Source organism: Corticium candelabrum, chromosome 12 (assembly GCF_963422355.1).
Source record: "Corticium candelabrum chromosome 12, ooCorCand1.1, whole genome shotgun sequence".
In the NCBI taxonomy this organism is placed as follows: Eukaryota; Metazoa; Porifera; class Homoscleromorpha; order Homosclerophorida; family Plakinidae; genus Corticium; species Corticium candelabrum.
The window spans coordinates 8,009,959-8,030,996 of record NC_085096.1 but is presented as its reverse complement, the minus strand read 5'-3'; the positions used below and the strand labels follow the sequence as shown (position 1 = coordinate 8,030,996).

Below are 21,038 nucleotides of genomic sequence, written 5' to 3'. Positions count from 1 at the left end.
GTGTGTGTGTGTGTGTGTGTGTGTGTGTGTGTGTGTGTGTGTGTGTGTGTGTGTGTGTGTGTGTGTGTGTGTGTGTGTGTGTGTGTGTGTGTGTGTGTGTGTGTGTGTGTGTGTGTGTGTGTGTGTGTGTGTGTGTGTGTGTGTGTGTGTGTGTGTGTGTGTGTGTGTGTGTGTGTGTGTGTGTGTGTGTGTGTGTGTGTGTGTGTGTGTGTGTGTGTGTGTGTGTGTGTGTGTGTGTGTGTGTGTGTGTGTGTGTGTGTGTGTGTGTGTGTGTGTGTGTGTGTGTGTGTGTGTGTGTGTGTGTGTGTGTGTGTGTGTGTGTGTGTGTGTGTGTGTGTGTGTGTGTGTGTGTGTGTGTGTGTGTGTGTGTGTGTGTGTGTGTGTGTGTGTGTGTGTGTGTGTGTGTGTGTGTGTGTGTGTGTGTGTGTGTGTGTGTGTGTGTGTGTGTGTGTGTGTGTGTGTGTGTGTGTGTGTGTGTGTGTGTGTGTGTGTGTGTGTGTGTGTGTGTGTGTGTGTGTGTGTGTGTGTGTGTGTGTGTGTGTGTGTGTGTGTGTGTGTGTGTGTGTGTGTGTGTGTGTGTGTGTGTGTGTGTGTGTGTGTGTGTGTGTGTGTGTGTGTGTGTGTGTGTGTGTGTGTGTGTGTGTGTGTGTGTGTGTGTGTGTGTGTGTGTGTGTGTGTGTGTGTGTGTGTGTGTGTGTGTGTGTGTGTGTGTGTGTGTGTGTGTGTGTGTGTGTGTGTGTGTGTGTGTGTGTGTGTGTGTGTGTGTGTGTGTGTGTGTGTGTGTGTGTGTGTGTGTGTGTGTGTGTGTGTGTGTGTGTGTGTGTGTGTGTGTGTGTGTGTGTGTGTGTGTGTGTGTGTGTGTGTGTGTGTGTGTGTGTGTGTGTGTGTGTGTGTGTGTGTGTGTGTGTGTGTGTGTGTGTGTGTGTGTGTGTGTGTGTGTGTGTGTGTGTGTGTGTGTGTGTGTGTGTGTGTGTGTGTGTGTGTGTGTGTGTGTGTGTGTGTGTGTGTGTGTGTGTGTGTGTGTGTGTGTGTGTGTGTGTGTGTGTGTGTGTGTGTGTGTGTGTGTGTGTGTGTGTGTGTGTGTGTGTGTGTGTGTGTGTGTGTGTGTGTGTGTGTGTGTGTGTGTGTGTGTGTGTGTGTGTGTGTGTGTGTGTGTGTGTGTGTGTGTGTGTGTGTGTGTGTGTGTGTGTGTGTGTGTGTAATACAGATAACACAGATAACACAGATAACACAGATAACACATATCCGCCCTAAGGACGGAAGCACAAAGTGTCTAAGTCGCAATATCGCAATAATTAGGTAGATAGTCAACAATCACGAGGTCCAATCTGTCACTAATCATTCTTGAGTTATACTGCCACAAACGAACAGATAACTGTTCATGAAATTGCCTGGAAGCTTGGCTCAGAGACAAGCCAGATGATAGAAAAGACTTCTTTACGATTGATCTCAACACCTCCAGACTATGTGCAGCCCACACTCCGTATGATTCCACCACAAGAGGGTAGAAGAAACAGCCATAACTTGAAACGTTAGCATGATGGCGTTCATCTTTGTCCACTTCCCCAGCCTCAGCAGCAGCACCAGCTTTTATGGCAGCATTAATAGGGTGAGAGGGAGTGAATGAATTCATCACAGAAATGTAGAAATAGGCAGCCTTGCGTAGGGAAAAGTCGGGATGGAAAACGTCACCTGGTCTTGTCATAGAATGTGAGGAACAGCGTTGTTCTCGACGTACATTGGAGTTGTCTAAGAGCAACCAGTGGAAGATGACGTCACATAAGGCATCATGTTGCTTAATCCGAAGAGGACCACAGCCACGAGCATGGTCACCAAATATGTTCAATTCATGACCGCACACACAACGGACTGAGTGTGGGGCGCTGGAAAAACCGGGATTCCCAAACGCAAACACAGATAAGTCACAAATTCACGCGGAGACATGGCCAGGCCTAGACTTGAGTTGGGATTGCCCTCAACCAAGCCCCGCATGAGGATACGCGACAGCACTGAAACGTGCCTGTTCTCACAGACTAACAAGGCTGACTTTAGTGCTGGATCTCAAAGCATGATTCAGAGCCTTCTGGAAGGAATGTTGCATAGAAGAAACAGAGGACGAGACAGAACTAGTAAGTGGTAAAAGACTTACAAGATGTTGCCGGCATTGCACTTCACCAGGGAAAAAGGAAGAATGCTGAGTCCAATCATTTTCTTTGTGTACCGTCATGAATGCTGAGTCGTTAATTAAGAAGACGGAGAGACAACTGCCGAGAAGAGTTGCAGCTGCCAACGAAAGCTGCAGAGGAAGATCTAGAGGCCTCACGAAAACCTAGACCACCCAAACGAACTGGAAGAGTTGCCTGTTTCCATGCCAAGTCAGAGACCGAAGAAGAGGATAAAGCCTCTAAACTGTGATAAAGACCACTGTCAAACTGCATCAATACATCATTGATCTTGGATGTGATTCAGCTTGCAAAGGCTCAAACAGCTGCGGAGAAGATGAAGCTCCACCTGAGGATCCTCTAAACCTGTCAAATGGTCCTGCCAATCCAAAATCTTGTCCACTTGTTGGGAAACAAATTTAGTAACATATAATGGAGATCCATACACAGGACAACCAAGGAAGTCAACACCACCATGAACCTGAACACTGCACTGAATTTCAGTAGCAAATTTGGGGAAATTCTGATCTCAGAGGGCCAAAAGATCTCACATTTGTTATATATATATATATATATATATATATATATATATATATATATATATATATATATTCCTAATTCTTTGCATCAATTCTATCGTGGTTGTTGCATGGGTCATAGCTGTAGCAGTGAGGGTGTAAACACATGTGCAATTACAAATTACAAAATTAAAAAAGTAATTAATTAATCAAAAGTTGTGATGAAAAGCAAGTATTGCTCTAATAATTTTAGATATTCCAAAAATTGGTGTTTGAAGAGAATCAGCGGCAATGTTGTATCTTACAAACCAGAGTATTTATATTTAGAAAGGTCCAGTTTTAAGATACAAATATTGAGCACATGAATATTGCATATAGGTTTGGAGTACTTGATTTGATTTTGCTGTCATAGTATGGCACTGAATTCGCAACAAATGGCTGGATGACTCAGTGTTTCTTTGCTACGAAATTCACTAAATACAGACACGGAACAGATAAGCTAGGCCAGGCTACAATTTTTGTCACTGCTGAAGGCTGAAGCCTGTTTTATTGATGCAATTTTTGTATTTAAATTTTATTGATCAGTTTGTTATACAAAATATATTTTGTTGTCAAATTGTGTTAGTGGTTTGTTTATGAGTCGATTTTACTGTTGCTTAGGAATTGTCAGATGACCACGAGGGTAATCTTGTTGATAGAATTCAGCCATCTGACAGCACGGTGTTGCTACAGGAGTCAGAATCAGACTTATGAATTATGATTTACAGAAAATGTATGAAACTTGCTTAGCAGTTTGTTCGTCTTCAACATAGATTGATGAAATTTTTTCGAGTGTTTAGTTATGTGCTTTGGACAGAGAAATAAGAGATACTGTTGATTAAGAACTGCCTTATGTTTTCTTATTACATTATTGGAACTTTGTAAAATTGCACTTGAGCTAGATTGTATTATAGTTGTGTCTTTAATAAATATTTACCAATTGCTGAACCTACTTTGTCCTTTCCATGTACAAGTTTGTTTGGAGAAATGTTTACAGCTTGTGGCTGGTGTGCCAGCTTAGCAATGTCTTTTGAGGAAAAGACTTGCAGAGTCGAGCAAGCAACGACGACATAGAGTCACTGTGGATAAGATGGTTTGTTGATTCAATTAGTCAAATTATATGTCGTAACATTGGTATTCATGCATCAATATTTTCTAAAATAGCACAGCCTTGTAGCTGATTGTCTACTACATGTTTGAAGCCATGGATAAACAGTACGTGTCTCCTTTCTTTCTGCTCTCATGTTACTTATACGTACACAAACAAATTGAAAACACAACTGAAGGGCACAGTTTACATATTTTGTCTGCCAGATGAACAACATTGAAAACACAACTGAAGGGCACAGTTTACATATTTTGTCTGCCAGATGAACAACATTGCCAAGGTTATTGCAATGGGACAAGATGGCGATAGGAAAATACATAGAGAATGCTCTTATATAGACACATCTTTGGAAGTAGATGTTCATACTTAACATCAGCAGCTGAAGAAGACTTAATAAGGGTCAACTTATTATTCAGAAGTTGTCTTGTATGCCAAAATTTTTCAAAGTAAATGTCACTGTGTTATTGTGTTATAGAAATATATGTACATAAGATTGACTTGTTGGTTGTATTCTTCTTGAACTCAAAATAATTGACTGTACTGTTTATGAATGACATGTAGGTGTGGCAAATGAGAGCTAGCTGTTGAGAATGACGAGAGAAATAATGTCATAAGAGGTAAACTGCATGCGGACACGTACGTTCTTCATTTTTAGACTAGGTAACCTGATCATCAACTTTCACAATTGTGAGGTTTGTTGCAGACAAGTTTGTCCATAAGTCTTCAGCTGACATTGGACAAAGTCATATGGTAATTGCAGACAAGTTGGCTATATGCCCAAGCTATTTGACTTTGGAAAGATTTGTTTTAATCGCTCGATTTAGTGTAATCTACTGTACTCTTGTAGTACACTAATATAGGATTTGAAAGGAAGAGCGCTTACTAATTTAATTGCAAGAGTGCTACTGTACTACACGCGTGCTTACTCCAGTAACTCTCTAAACTCAACTACGCATGCGTCGATCCCCATGTCACACTTCCTCTACAATCAGGCCTGCCCTACAATAAAAGCTAAGTAAAATATCTACATACTAGCTATTATCAAGTTAATTCATTGTCTTGTAGCCAAGGTGGTTGATGGCGCTGACGTTGCAGTCAGTCGAGAGGACGGTTCTCTTCCTTCGAATGATCTGCTTGCTGAGATCAACTTCGTAGCCTTAGTCCATGCACTTGAACCGATACTATTGACGGCCTAAACCCTTACCCCTGATGCACAAAGCCCCTACCCCTGATGCACAAAGCCCCTACCCCTAATGGACAAACCCTACACCTGATGCATAAACTGGCCCCTACTCCTGATGCACAAAAGCCCTACTACCCTGACGCACCAAACCCCTACCCCTAATGCACGATTATACTTCTCAACCTCTTCTCTTCCAGCTTTTCTGAAACCTCTGACCACTAGTCTGACACCTCCACCAAATATATATATCTGAACGGCGCATCTTCAGAACCCACAAAAATAGACTATAACACATATTCATAGCACATATTCGGCCTTCTTTATTTAGCTCTGTAAACACCACATAAACCAGCAAACATTGATGTGGCACGTCCAGCTTTCCAGACAAACACGGAATTATTCCAGATGGTCTGTAGGTAGTAAGGCTATGCAACATGCAGTACGTACATCATCATCGATCAGCTCCAAGAAATGAGCTAGACACGGCTAGAGTAAAATCGCACCGTCCTATTGAAAGTTGTGTTGCAACAGACCCACCCCATCGTTGGATGGCAGCATGCAGTACAAGATTGCTGAGCAAAAATAGTACGGTTTAGGAAATGACATGTTAACAGATGTGTTGTGATAGAAAAATATATTATTATATTAGAGTTGATAGAAAACTAACTGAGTACATAGTTCTACATGGCAAACCTTGGTGCATCTTCACTTAGAATGCTACTCAGGCTGACAGCATTTACTAGGTAGGTATTTAGTAAATACGGGATTTACAGCCAGCCAATATTGATGATGACCAATTAAGTTGCTAAAGTTGCCCTTGAATGGTCATTTGGTCAATGTGTGATGAATATTGTACCATTTACTGACTACATATATTATATATTATATATTTATTATACACTATATATTATACATTTATTATATCTTATACATTAAATATTTATTATGTATTATATATTTACTGACTATATTATGTATCTATTATACACTATATATTATACATTTATTATATCTTATATATTATATATTTTATTATTTACTATACTATATATTAACTGACTGTATGTCTCAGCAAAACAACTATAGATATCAAGATAACACAAGAGTCAAGTTGCAGATGTCACTATACTCAATAATTGTTTGATTTTTCAAATGTACAGAATGCATGCCTATATTTACTATTTAACAATAATATAATAATAAAAGATGCAGCTAACTTCTAGAAATAGATGCTACTTCGTGCTATAAAAGGCCTAATGTACAGCTACAGGTTACATATATAGACCAGACAGTGGCCAGCTTGCATGGCTATTCTACAGTTTACACATCTCTTCTCTTTATCCCGCTTTCCCACCTGTTGTTCCATTTGTGTTGCTTGTTGCAGATTCAATTTGCACCACAGATGTGACAGGATGTATTTCACTCTATAACACCAACACCATTAATTCAATCAACTCACACAGATACACAAACTACATGCACTGTGCTTATTCCACCTCAATTTCTGACAAAAGTTTCATGATCTTGACACACAAGATAAAGAACCTGGGTCTTTGATGAGGACTAATCAGCCAGCATTGTGTCATAGCAGAATATCTGAAGAGCAGCAAATAATGTTGCTAACAGAACATGATTGATACAAATAAAGTGAATTACACCAAGCGACTGCAGTTTTTAGGTCTTTGCATTCGATATCCACTTTCAACAATCAGGTTACAAAGAGACTCCAAAGCAACTCCAGGGTAGGGAGTACCACCTGAGAATAAAGTAACATTTGTTACGCAGAAAAGTCAATTATGGTAAAATATTAATTAAACTACACAAGGTAAGTGCAAATAGCCTACAAACAGTCTCCAATTGTAAACAGAATTCAGAGGTTTGACAATAGTTACAGCATTAATTAAGGTCAACAATTCTAGTATGACAGAACAGTTAAACAAACTTTAAACAGATTGATACTTTGCATAGTTTTTGCATGTGCAGTGATCAGATAAGAGGGTACAACGAAGTGCCAAACAATGTGTGATATGAACTGACAATGTATGTTGTCGAGTCTGCAGATTAACTGCATACATGGCTTGCCAGGTTTTCATACACAAAGCAATTTGATGGTTCCTTTCATTGTTAATTAAGTGCAACTAAGCAAAAATAAATACAACTCCAGGACAGTCAAAGAAACATACGTCGACTGCAAGGAGCTTTTTTCACATGCAAAAACAACTTGTTTCTGAAATATTGCTTTACAGTTAAGGTGCCTAGTGGTATGTCTTAAGCCTGGTTCACACTATCTGCCAGGGCCGTCCAGCACTGTCCGGGGGTGTTCACAAATAGCACCTCCTCCGTGCTGTAAAAGAAACGCTTCTTTGGTATCTGCTAGGCAACAGAAAGCGCTTATACGCATCTAGTTTCGTGAACACTCATAGTGTAGTACAAAAATTCAATTATTTGTCTTCCAAAAATTTTTCGCAGTTGTTGATCATCAAGTTGGGGGGGCAATTGTCCCCTCTTCCCCCAGCTCTGCCGCCACTGACTTTCTTGCACCATAATTATGAGGAGTAATCATGCCTACTGAAAGCAGTAATGTCACAGTCTTGTGATAAAAAGAGACAAAGCACTCTTGGCGAGGCATGGCGAATTTCATGTACTCTGATGTCCTACTATGTCCCCCACCTTGCGAGAAAGAAAAGGAAACGTGGCAGTTTGCGTTGTTTACGCTGGCCTTGCAGGTGGCAATTTTGCACCATCTTGTGCATCGTCTGCATTACTTCCTGTAGCAGTCCAAAATAAAAATCAGTTCTACTACCTATTCTATGCTGCTGCTGCTCTGAGAAGCCACAATGATGATGTCATTGAAAATGGTAGTCAGGATAGATAGTAGTCATCACCTGATGTCAGTATTGTTTGCTAGAATGTCAAACCCTTCCTCGTGTGTGTGTGTGTGTGTGTGTGTGTGTGTGTGTGTGTGTGTGTGTGTGTGTGTGCCTATGGGCAACTGTATACGTCGCATTTTCGCGAGCTAGAGCAATGGCCGACGTAAAGGTAAAAGTAGAAGAAACCATTGGTACACACAAGGGACAAGGCAAAAACTGTCGCTTCAAATATTGTGCACAAACAAGTTCTCTAATTAGATAGACTGTAATAGATGGTGCAGGGTAGAATACACCAACACACAAGGGACAAGAAATGTAAACTGGTACTTCAAATGTTGTGCACAAACAAGTTCAGTCGCATGTCATTTATCCCAGGTTAGCTTGCCACATGAGTGATGATAGAACAGATGATATGACAGATATATGATATGACAGATAATATGACAGATAATATGACAGATAACGCATACTGCATATTATATAAATTTACAATCAATTATGAAAAGCATAATTTTAATCTCTAGATCAATAAGACATTGGTTCGTTTAAATTCACATCAACATTCAGTATACCTAATGTGGAAAATGCCGTATAATATGAATAGTTGAGTTCATAACAGCTTCAGTTATCCAACATATTTACTTATCCAACAGGGTCTGGTCCCAAAGGGGTCGGATAAGTGACATGCAACTGTTATCTAATTAAATAGACTCTAATTGACGGTGAGGTGTGAGTTCGACTCCATTGGTCGGGTTTTGGCTAGTGGACATAAATGCAGCATATCCTCTCTTTATCCAACCACTAGCCTGCCATCCCGTTCTCCACACAGGCAGATTAGCTATTGATATTACTAATGGTTAGTAAATTTCTATTATTATTAGTCATGAAGTATATCTCATTCACAGAATTAGTAGCCCCTGACAGAAGTAATTCTCATAAACTTAACTAATTTAACGCTATATGCAAACATATCTAAGCAGCAGCAACCTGGAAGTCACGTGCAGTTACGTACTCACTCGGATAACCTGTTCCCCGCATATATACCAAGTCACGACTCACAATAATGAATCACAATAATGGAACATATAAAAAATATGGGGTTGGGAAGACAGTTCACTATCTTTCTTTCATGTATCCAACCTTTCTAAATCTACTGCCGACAGGAAGTAGGATAAGCAAGGATACACTGGATAGTGAATGCATGCCATGCAGTATTAACATGGTATCCAAAACAAACAGAATGTCCTGGTTTTCCAATTTACTTACCCAGCGTAGCTATTTCCCACATCAAGACTCCAAACGACCATCTAACACAACAAGTCTATATGCACTGACCCAAGGTTTTCATCTAACCAACTTACACATCACTGTATTCTGAATAATTCTGACGCAGAAAGACTTCAGGAGCTTGCCATTTGGTAGGAGACAAACCCTACAAGACAGTCGGTAACATAGATGAGCACTGTAATCACAACTAGTATCTGTCAAACTCACAGGTGAAACATCATTGTAATAAGCATGGTAATCTTTCTCCTTCACAACTCCAAAGTTTGACAATTTAAGCATGCCATCCTCACACACAAGAACTGACTGAGCACACAGATGGCAGTGAAGACACTGCAATAAATCAACAGTACATTGACCATTAAGTAAGTGGTATATTCCTCATTCCTTCACTGACCTCTTTTGACACTAAATACCTCATACCCTTAGCAATCTGCAAGGCATACTGAAGCAATTTCTCGTTAGTCATGATTATACTATCAGAATTGGCAGGTACTCTGGTGGCACCAAGAGGATCATCTTGATCAGGACGTCTGGAACGAAGGTAGTGTCTTAAATTTCCACAAGAAGCAAATTCCATGATCAAACAGAGAGGACCTACATACAAAGATCTCTAACTGTAGAATGACTGAGACTGGAACAACGTCCATACCACCACGAGTAGAAACTCCTAATAGCTTGAGGACATTTTCATCACTGCCTACTCGTCTCATCACTAAAGCCTCTGTGACGAGCTCTTGAAGAGCTGTTTTATCAGATGTGCCTAAATAAGTTCAAAGAATTACGGCAACAAAATTGCACACCAATTTGTAGTTACATATGCATGCAAGAGCATTAAACTTACTGTTAACAGTATAATCTACATGAGCAGACTGCTTATCAAACTAAACAAAATTAAAGAACTGCAAAATAGCCATTAGAATACACAGATCCAAGACATATGGTTTAATTAAAACTGTGCAAAGAGAGGTATTATGTTACAAGTCAATGTATTAACTAGACAGCACTCTGGGAGTGCAAACCTCTGCCAATGCAGCTCAGTTATGCCAGGCGTCTCATAACTGTTTCCATGGCAACTACTTGATGGGCTTTAGTGTTTAACTAGCTTTTACATGTACCAGTAAATGACATCGGATTACTCGCAAAATCTAATCGATTGCTCGTCTATCAAACTTTTATCATCCCACCAAATTTCATCAAATCCATCCACACGTTTGCGTAGTTCTGCTTACAAAGACAAACAACCAAAACCAAACCCAACCTCCTTGGCAGAGGCAACATCGTCACTTACAGTAGGTTTTCAAGAGGATAAAGCAATTTCATATGCCTTTACTTCGTAATGTTATATAATCTTAAAGTGAGCATGAAAACAACTAAAGGGAGCAATAGAAACTTACCAAAATCAAGATTGCATACTACTAGTAAATGTTCATTACACATTGTGTTAGGTGAGTGATGGTGTTCTGTCTTTACATACCTAGTTGAGTAACAATAGTTGCATAGCAATAATTTCTGTCAAACACATGTGGGAACTCAGGCACTATTCACAGAAATACAGTAGTTGCAATGAGGTGGTCTGCAATGTTGCCTAGCCGTACAACAAAGAACATATTCTGTATTCTCTTTGTGCACATTGAAATATCATGAGCTGAAGGCATGTAGTATATTGTACATGTGTGACAATAGTTTACTGTCTTGATATCTATTCTATCTTCTTTTTGTCTGTGTGCTTTACTGACTGCTTTATGTGGTCTCGCGTCGCCGGAAGGATGTAGGCGGGAAGGGTCTGGCTACGCGAGACTATGCGTTATGGCAGTGTACCCTTTTGGTATGATAACAAATTCATACATACATACATACATACATACATACATACATACATACATACATATATATATATATATATATATATATATATATATATATATATATATATATATAAGATATTACTAACGTTTGGCTTTTTTCACTATGGCGTTGCATGATAAGCTGGCATCATCAGGATTAGCTAAAACACATTCCACCACTCTTCCGTAACATCCTTCTCCTGGAATATGACAAATGCAGATACACAGTCACAATAATCAAGCAGCATTTTGTAATTCAATGCACACCAAAAGGACTTATTTCAGTGATGTCTCCTCGAGTGATTTCCCACTGTTTACTGTAATGCAATGATGAAGAAGCGTACCTCCTTCTTGCTCTTGGCACAGACACCTGTTCTATCGCTGACATCTGTCGGTCCTCTTCACCCACATAGTTGTTAGAATGAGATCTCCACTTTTGTGGAATTCTTAACAGATTGACAGCAGCCTCTCTGATGTTGGATTTTTGTTTATCTTTCAAACAGTAGTTCTTATACCATAACACAACCAGAACAATGACAACCAGTGCACTAACTCCTGCTGCAGAAGCAGACAGTGCCACTATCAGAGCATCAGAGCTATTCACACTAGACTTTTGATCTGTAATTATACTAGTATCTATTGTAGTGGATATTGTAGTGGATATTGCAGGCAATTCCTGTTGCTTGGGCAAGTGTTGTACACTTTCTTGCTTAGTAATATCAAACATGTGGCTGGGATCTTGTCTATATCCAAATATATATTCCTTACAATTCAAATGTTGGTGGGAGTCTAAAATATTAACTTTCATAACTTCATGGTTAATTTCCTTCTTTTCCTGTAGACATGCTTTGGCACTAGATGCACAGGTAGAGTTATCACATTTGTTCTGAACCATTTCCAAGACTGCTGCACTGTTTTTAATCCACCATGATACTTTTCTTTGTTTTAATGCTTTTGTTGGATGAGGTGCAGTACATCGTAACTCAAGATTCACATAGTTAGGGCTACAAGTCGATGAAGCAACAGTCGTAGATCCTGTCACGCACTCCAAGAAATGAGAATGAGTAATGTTATCAACCACCAGCTGTGTGTAATTGTAGTAGTAGTTATTTTGCCTTTCTAATGTCAAGTTCTTCCCAAGCAAAGGTTGTGCAATAGCATAGTAAAGGAAATCACTTCGGCCACAACTGACATTGTAGGAAATTCTATCACCTAAGTAGCTAGCTGTAACTTTGGTAGGCCACACAGATGACAATTCTCCTACAGATACAATTGTTTATTATTGTAAGACACAAACAGCTGTTTGGTTTTTACCTTTTCCTAACAAGTAGATGACTTTCACATGGCAGATATTCGGGAAAAAAGACTCCATGGACTTGTCCTCATTTGGTGAACAGATCAATTCAATCTTCAAAACCACTCTATTGGCACCTTCGCCTAAAACAGACATACGTAACGTGTTATAGATACAGCAGGAAAACACAAACAAGTTGCATGACAACACACAAAACTATAAAAGAGTATGGCGACACTGCAAGATGCCAGACCTTCTGAGATTGGCTGCATGCAATGGCTTAATTAACTAACAGCAATTGTACAATGTGCATGTCCACGCAGTAGCAGATTTAGGATTTTTAGGCGAGGGGATTGAACTTGAGATGTAGACATGTCGTTTATAATGCTTACAGACTGCAGACCAACACTTAAGCCTAGTTCACAATATCTGTGACAGCAATGTGGTGGGTCTGGCAAAGGCACCATGCCACCGACCTAGAACATGCTGATTGTAGCCCAGAGGCATACTGTCCTAACCTAGGCTTTATTGTCTTATAAATCATAGGACAACAAAGCCTAGTTTACAATATCTGTCCTAGACTTGGCCCAGTCTCACTCCACCCCAGCCACTTCACTCTCTTCCCCTCCCCACTGATTGTCAATCATGAGCAGAGACTGAGTGCCGCTGCTCCAGCTGCAATCTGGCTGCCATAGAACCTGGCACCGCGCCTTGGCCCGACTGGAGGCGATTGCTCTCAGGCAGAAACAACTTCTACACTTAGCGTAAAAGAGCATTCTGGAGATATGCGCTAGCTGCTCAGGCTCCGCCTTCGTTCGCTAATGGGAAATCCATACTAATCAAGTTGGGTATCTGGGCGCTAACTCAGAGCAAATGACGTTGGAGCGGATTCGAAACAACGTCATAAGTATATTTTGGACATAGCAATCTCTATGACGTCGATAATAATAAATTTTATGTATATATTGTTGTCACGTGGCATGGCGAACTTCAGCCATGCGCAATTCAAAATTGGCTTGAGTAAAAATTGGCCCGTATATTGCGCGCTGCTAGTATATATCAAAGACTATCTAGCGGTGCACACGTGGTCGGCGAACATGGCGTCGTTTCGCTGCTACGCGACGCCAAACTTGCGTAATGCGCATGCGTTGATACTCCCGGATAGGGAGTAACGAAAAATAAGGGGTCCCTTTAATTAATCCAAATAAGTGAATAACAGATCTCTAATTTAGATTCCTGTTTGGAACTCTACCGTTTGTAGACTATCAACGGACTCCGATTTTTAGGATCAATGCAAATGGCGGCATGTGCTCCATTCCCACTGCGGATACTAGTGTGAGCACATCTAACATTAGTGTATTCTTCCGTTACTAGCGCATGTGCAAGTTCCATACACAAACAATGCCCAAAATGCTCCACAGAGACTAGTAACGGTTTCCAGAAGACACTACTTGTGTATAAACTGCTAGATCTAAGCGGCAGCGGCCATAGTACTCAAACGTCATTTCCGGCATCAACCATCCGCTCGACCTCAACTGGGGTGGTCATTCTACTGATCACTGATCATGACTATTGACACGTACGCGTACACGAGACGTACGAACAAAATACACATTCCTGTCTAGCACTGAAATCTAGGCACAGTAATTGCTGTTAGTTCACCTTCTAGGACGAAGTCGAAGAAGCAGACAGAGCAAAGAATGGCGCCTAACCATCTAGACGTAGATAGCTCCATGTCGTACGTCGCGTTGTCTTCAATCTGCAGTTGTTGTTTGTTCACACTCCTTCCAGTGACCTCACAACTTTTGACAGCGCTCTACCTTTACTAACAAGTGAATTACAACTCAGACGAGAACGGAAAAGCAAGCGAGCAGCAGGAGATGTGCGCTTGCTTGCTGAATGCTTTGAACTTCCTCACCCAGCCGCTATCACCCGCTGTTCTGCTCCTGTGTTTCCACCAATTGGCATGTACTGTACCTTACGTAGTTTCCGAACGGATGCGGTCACACCTACTTTACATAAACAGTTAATAGGTTGTTCCCATTCCAATTAATTAATTACAAAAGGTACAATGTCAGAAATTGATACTTGTATATCTTACCTCCCCTTATATAGTATCTATCTATAATAATAATTAATTAAGCTGTGCTTCTATACTATAAATATTGTCTATCTCAAATAAATTGAAAGAGAAGATCAGTTGTCTAATAATCTAAGCTAATTAATCAAGTTTATATTGTCCTAAAAAGTCTGTTCGATTACTGGAAAGGACGTCGGAACTGCGGTAATAGCTATGGAATTGAAGAGCAGAGATGGGCGTTGTTAATTCTGGCTAGTGAAATAAACGGTTCCAGTTTAGCTATGAACTTAGGTTCAAAGGTTCAACCAATGCTTGCTAGCTATAGTATACAGCTGTTTTACATATCAATCCGTAGTTCAAAGTACCTCCCCGTCAGCTTTCAAGTAGTGGGCGTTAAAGCGGTGGCTTTGAAGTTATCAGACACCTGGTGTAAATGCAAGAGGAGAGGTTGATTCCAACATCATTGGAAACTCACAAGGAGGAGGTTCCAGATCAGTTAATGAATACTGTGATTGGTTCTTTATTGCTAGGACTTCCGCTTCAAGAGATGTACGGATTTTTCCCACGTTCTCTCTAATATTCGAACAGACTTACCTACATCTGTAATCACTATGTGGATGCTAGGAAACACAGGGAATACACTTGTATGCCGCGAAACCCGACGCAACATAGCTAGTTTTTTCCTTGGGTTTCTACGGTTCTTGATGAAAGAACCCACATCTAGCTAGAGTTGGGAAATCTGAAACCCAATCTGAGCAGAAAGCTGCTACCGATGCGTACGGTCTACCTTCTCGTCAGGAAAGCTTCTAGATCAAAATGATGTAGTAAGAAATGACCTCCTCTAACATTTCGTCGCAAAACCAACTTGGCAGCAGAGCATGAATCATGAACTATATCCGCAGATTACGAAAACCCACTGGAACCTTCGAAACACAAGCTTAACCCAATACATTTGTTAGTTGTTTACAACTGACTGAACAGCGCGCGCATAAATTTCCTCTAGGTCAGTGGGCTACAGCAAAACGAGAGAAGTCAAGTCTGCAAATGTGGTAAGCGCGAGCAAGGCATTAGATTTCCGAGGCACATTAGTACTGTAAATTGTAAACTTTTTAGCGTTATTAGAACTCTACCATATAAAGGGATGCACTTTCTCTATTTCTTGCTTGTCTTTAGTCTTTTGGAAGACAGAAATGTTGCAATGCTTTGTTTGCCATGTCCCTGGCCATGGGTGTCGAATTTTTTTTGGGCCCACTTTCTTCAGGACCCGGATAAACGTCCCGTATACCCTGTAATCTGCACGTGACGTTGGGTAACATGATTGTATTGTTGTTTGCGTTCGTTGACTACTGCGCTCCTTGCGACGCCACACCATTCACGTTGCTGAAGCGATAGCTGCGTCGTAATTTTCGAACTCGGGGGCCATCAAAGCACATACGCACAAAGTAGCTATGTAGCAGGTAGGCTAGACGTTTCGTCTACCTTACGTTGTGATAACTTATTTTTCTTAGTTCGTAATTCAGCAGAAATCTGCGTCAGTGCACTTGCATCGCAAAAGGAGCTGTTCCAACTTTCAGCTGTTCAACCAGAGACTTTCAAACTGGTGAACACGTAATACAGCTAGCTATCTATTAAAATATGCAGACTACTAGTAGCTAGACTACGGTACGTATAGTCACGTAGACATAGATTAACTTTTTAGTTCTTCAGGAATATTGCATGGGCTTACACATAATCTATACCTTACATTGTATATCTAAAGTAAACATGCTTCTGAGTATAAAGTTTATAATAAACTCTGTCAAGCATTTTTGCTGTTCTGCTGAATACTGGCGGACAGACTGTGCTGTCTCTTTATCTTTTGTATTCGCTTCGGCATCACATACCTACTGACAGAAGGAGTTGTTTGAGTTGATCTCCTACTATTAAACACACTGGGGCGGCCAGCTTTTGCAGGAACAGAGCTTGAATTTTTCATGTGTTTTCGTCTGCTGAGGGCTGTAGGCTGCACCGGAATTCTTTGCCTGTGCTTTGTTATCCCTGTATAACTGCCAAAAGTGTGTAATGCTGAAACCAAACGCTGCTGCTTGGTCGGTGGATGTGTTCATTTTCCTCAACATTTCCAGTAGTTTTCACAAACCTTTTTAACAGCTGTCAGATACCCATCATTATTTGTCATGTTGGGTGCAAGTCCAGTTTCTAGGTCAACCGTGACTTCATTGAGACTTGTTTTGACTGTCTCAATTGTCTGATTCTTGTCTTCACCACTACTGGGTATTTCAGTCTCCTTCATGGTTGTTTTCTGCCTTTTCTGTTGGAACAGATCATCATCCAGCATGGCTGATTCTTTGAAAGAATGCCGTATGTCTTCATTATGCCATTGAATATCAACAGAGAGGGACTGCAAGTACTCTTCATCTAACTTTTGGTGAAGACTGCTATAGAAGCTAATGGGTTGGCAATCTTTTTACAAGAGCTACGCCTGCAACGAGCTGATGGGGATCAACAGCAACGAGGAGTGGAGAACGTGAAGGATGAGAAGTCGGCTGTTGTGGAGGACAAAGCAGCAGCATTGGGTACAGATTGTAGTGACTGGATCGTGTAGCACATGTTTGCTGATAGAGTGATGGATAAGCAGACGAACGGATAGACTGACTCTGTCACAGACAGATGGATAGACAGACAGATGGACAGACACACAGATGTACAGATGGACAGACACACAGATGTACAGATGGACAGACTCATACAGACAGATGGACAGACTCACAGACAGAGAGATAGACAGACACACAGACAGACAGATGGACAGACAGACAGATGGACAGAAATGGACGGGACAGACAGACAGACAAACAATGGACAGAAAAACAGATGGACAAACAATTGACAGACATACATACAAACAATGGACAGACAGACAGACAAACAATGGACAGACAGACAGACAGACAGACAAACAATGGACAGATATTTGACAGACAAGCAAACAAACAATGGATAGACAGATGGACAAACAATTGACAGACACAGACAAACAATGGACAGACACATAGACAAACAATTGACAGACAGACAGACAGGTGGACAAACAATTGACAGACACAGGCAAGCAGTGGACAGACAGGTGGACAAACAACTGATAGACACAGACAAACAATGGACAGACACATAGACAAACAATTGACAGACAGGTTGACAAACAATTGACAGACACAGACAAGCAATGGACAGACACACAGACAAACAATGGACAGACACACAGACAAACAATTGATAGACAGATGGACAAACTATTGATAGATGACAAATGTATCATGAATGGTAAATACACCACACACACACACACACACACACACACACACACACACACACACACACACACACACACTCACACACACACACACACACACACACACACACACACACACACACACACACACACACACACAAACCACATATAATAAGCTAAGTGTATACTGAGCACTGATAACAATCTGGCAAATCAGTACTGAGTAGCAAGTCAAATAACAACCTGTTTGTAGTTGTGTGTGTACAATGTTGCATTTAGTAACTCTTGCATTCTGCTTCAAGTGTGCTTTAGCGAATTACGGTTAATTAGTAAAATTCACGTACGTATACCTGGGAGGCAATGGAGTTGGCTTCATGTATTGCTTGGAACTCTCTAATTCCTTCAAGATTGAATACGCCAAATAGGAATGCACCGGCTTGAGTGTTGTCTCCAGCCTTCTCATTGATTCTTCCAGCCAGATTTCTGCAGGCAGACTCACTGGGCATCATTGGACTACTGTGTGGGTCGCCAAAGTGAGTGGCTTTGGGCACAGTGATGAGCTGGCCCTTCTCTGGACTCACATTGGGAAAGGTCAGTCTCGTACAATCTTGCTTGTTTAGGTGTCTAGCGGACCTAGATGCATTGAAAAAGAAGTAGACATAGACACGTGATGCGCCATGGAGTTCAGATTGAGTCTCATGTACGTGTGCATAAGTACGGCTTCACTATCTAACCTGCCCGTTGAATGTCGTAAGAAAAGAGCTCGAAAACTTGGCAAACATGTCGCGAAATCGAAAAGAGCGCGAAAGAAACAGGCGGGACTAACGCACTTTTGATTGGAGTTGGCGCGGATTACGTAAAGCCGGCACGTGAAGGACGGGCTTATGGCACGTGCAGATTACAGTGTATACGGGACGTTTATCCGGGTACTAAAGAAAGTGGGCCCCCAAAAAAAATTCGCCATAGCAGTGGCCGAGAAGTGCGCGTTGATACAAATGCGCCCCTGTCGGCTTCCGTACGAGATAATTTATTGCGGCAATTGTGCTAACGCGCGCTATAATTTGTATTCTATTGATATCAATGCGGCCGAGAACGCCGCTACGTAGATTTGCCCTGCTGTGTGTAAAACTGCGCATGCACTTAGGTAAGCAGGGGAAATCGCTGTACTAATCACAGCGATTTACTCTGTTTCAGCGATTTGCCCTGGACTACGCGGCAAGCTACGCGCGCACAGGCATCGCAGGGTAGATCGCTGCAGTGTAATCGCAGCGATTTGCTCTGTTTTAGCGATTTGCCCTGATGACTGATTTGTTGTACACAGTTTTTGCTCATCTCGGAAGTAAGGAGCTGATCATTTTCTTGCTGTGGTTGCCTTGCAATAGACTGACGTATACGAGTATCATCTCTACCTCTAGACGTCCAAACTCCTAATATTGCAAACTAAGGTATGATACATCTGTTTCTAGATAGTACATATGTATTTGTGGACACTCATTCACTCTCTCTCTCTCTCTCTCTCTCTCTCTCTCTCTCTCTCTCTCTCCCTCTCTCTCCCTCTCTCCCCCTCTCTCCCCCTCTCTCCCCCTCTCTCCCCCTCTCTCCCCTCTCTCCCCTCTCTCCCCCTCTCTCCCCCTCTCTCCCCCTCTCTCCCCCTCTCTCCCCCTCTCTCCCCCTCTCTCCCCCTCTCTCCCCCTCTCTCCCCCTCTCTCCCCCTCTCTCCCCCTCTCTCCCCCTCTCTCCCCCTCTCTCCCCCTCTCTCCCCCTCTCTCCCCCTCTCTCCCCCTCTCTCCCCCTCTCTCCCCCTCTCTCCCCCTCTCTCCCCCTCTCTCCCCTCTCTCCCCCTCTCTCCCCCTCTCTCCCCCTCTCTCCCCCTCTCTCCCCCTCTCTGCCCCTCTCTGCCCCTCTCTCCCCTCTCTCCCCTCTCTCCCCCGCTCTCCCCCTCTCTCCCCTCTCTCCCCCTCTCTCCCCCTCCCCCCTCCCCCTTCCCTCTCTCTCTCTCTCTCTCTCTCTCTCTCTCACACACACACACACACACACACACATGACTTAGATAGCTGAGCATTGTGAGCCTTTCAATCTGGTTGGCTAAGGCAATTAAAGCAGATGGGGTAGTTGTGTGGTCAAGATTGTGTGTGTGTGTGTGTGTGTGTGTGCGTGCGCGTGCGTGCGCACGTGCAGGGGTGTCGCGTAATAGGGGCTAGAGGGGGCTGAAGCCCCAGCACTTTTTGGGGGCGTTTTCCTTTTTTCAATATCAAAGACCAGAGCCGAAGTCTCAGCAGCAAGTCAGCCCCACCACTTTATGTGCCCACGTGACACCTGTGGTGTGTGTGTGTGTGTGTGTGTGTGTGTGTGTGTGTGTGTGTCTGTGTCTGTGTCTGTGTCTGTGTGTGTGTGCAGGGTTCGAAAAATGTGTTTGAATCTGGTCACCAGTTTGGCCACGTAGAGGAACTGTTAGTCTCCAAATTTTCACTAGCTTCTAGGTCAGGAATTCCATAAGTAAACAAGTCATTAATATTACTGTTGAGACCTTTTCCCAGATTATCATATTTGACATTAAATTAAAACCTAACTAGAAATTTGCAGTAACGTTGGATGAGCGTTGTAGATAGCAAGTAAATACATCAATCTACAGTATTATGCTTGGGATTCTTTCTATGTAATACTATGAGTATTTTTATTTTATCCTAACTTTCAACTAATTGTATAGCTACAACCAAACAAAAATGTGGTTTGTTATCACATCGACATCCGGGAAATCCATCCAATAAGACACAAGCATTCTTTGGTTGAGTAGATAAGAGTGTTTCTTCTCCTAGGACTCAGTGCCACTATTGTTGTTGAGAACAGTACATTCGGCTACTGCATGTAACCCCACCGGTCCTATGACTAGCTGTGCTAATCTCTGGAACACAAGCGATAAACTTGTTATTGTAGCACTTCACTAGCGTGGCATCATTCAACATCTAGATTTCAGAACTGGACATGCAGAAACTTTTGTCTGAATAGACATTCCTAATAGCACTAGGAGATGTACGAACTCCTGGATGCATCTGGTAGTTCTTCTGATAGAAAGACACTCAGGCAGCGTGCGGTGAAAAAAGCTGTTTGTTTTGCCACTTCCGACGCCCGCCACTTGCAAAGATCTGCGTAATAGTTTTCATTTGAAATAATTCAAGATTGTCAGCTAGATTCTTCATTTCTTTGAACAGCGTAGAAAAGAATCTAAAGAAGCAGTTGCCGTCACCTTCAACTACAATTGACTGCAAATTTCATGTTTTATTCAAGAGCTGCTGTGCAATAGCGTCTCATCGATGATAGAGCTGGTGACTTGGATTTGCTAGTGTAGCATATGAAGGATAGGAGT

At 41.8% G+C, this 21,038-nt stretch overlaps 2 protein-coding genes and 1 long non-coding RNA gene across 6 annotated transcripts in view; 2 read left to right on the top strand and 1 right to left on the bottom strand.

Annotated features, from left to right (window-relative positions):
* Positions 1 to 3,991, top strand: part of LOC134188376 (sodium-coupled monocarboxylate transporter 1-like) — a 32,895-nt gene extending 28,904 nt beyond the window's left edge. Inside the window, 1 exon segment of the mRNA XM_062656564.1 lies at positions 3,341 to 3,991. Within this exon segment, the coding sequence (XP_062512548.1) occupies positions 3,341 to 3,433 (93 nt within the window). The 3' untranslated portion in view covers positions 3,434 to 3,991.
* Positions 3,992 to 6,121: 2,130 nt separating this feature from the next.
* Positions 6,122 to 14,243, bottom strand: LOC134187904 (fibroblast growth factor receptor 3-like). 2 transcript variants are annotated; one of them, XM_062656078.1, is made up of 12 exons: positions 13,968 to 14,243; positions 12,326 to 12,448; positions 11,279 to 12,271; positions 11,119 to 11,211; positions 9,817 to 9,927; positions 9,562 to 9,761; positions 9,375 to 9,497; positions 9,242 to 9,312; positions 9,147 to 9,187; positions 6,667 to 6,766; positions 6,507 to 6,606; positions 6,122 to 6,434 (listed from the first exon to the last, which is right to left on the bottom strand). In XM_062656078.1, the coding sequence occupies exons 1-12, from the start codon at positions 14,038 to 14,040 to the stop codon at positions 6,348 to 6,350; spliced, it is 2,115 nt and encodes a 704-aa protein (XP_062512062.1). In that variant the 5' UTR covers positions 14,041 to 14,243; the 3' UTR covers positions 6,122 to 6,347. The 2 variants fall into 2 exon arrangements, with proteins under 2 accessions (XP_062512062.1, XP_062512063.1); XM_062656079.1 differs by having other exon boundaries at positions 14,018 to 14,243.
* A 1,457-nt stretch (positions 14,244 to 15,700) lies between these two features.
* Positions 15,701 to 21,038, top strand: part of LOC134188030 (uncharacterized) — an 11,565-nt gene continuing 6,227 nt past the window's right edge. Inside the window, exons 1-4 of one of the 3 annotated variants that reach the window (XR_009971238.1) lie at positions 15,701 to 15,842; positions 15,894 to 16,789; positions 16,857 to 18,265; positions 18,996 to 19,119. This is a non-coding gene — a long non-coding RNA (uncharacterized LOC134188030). Of the gene's footprint in view, positions 15,843 to 15,893; positions 18,266 to 18,995; positions 19,120 to 21,038 lie in introns of all 3 variants that reach the window. The other 2 variants (XR_009971237.1, XR_009971236.1) reach the window with 2 other exon arrangements.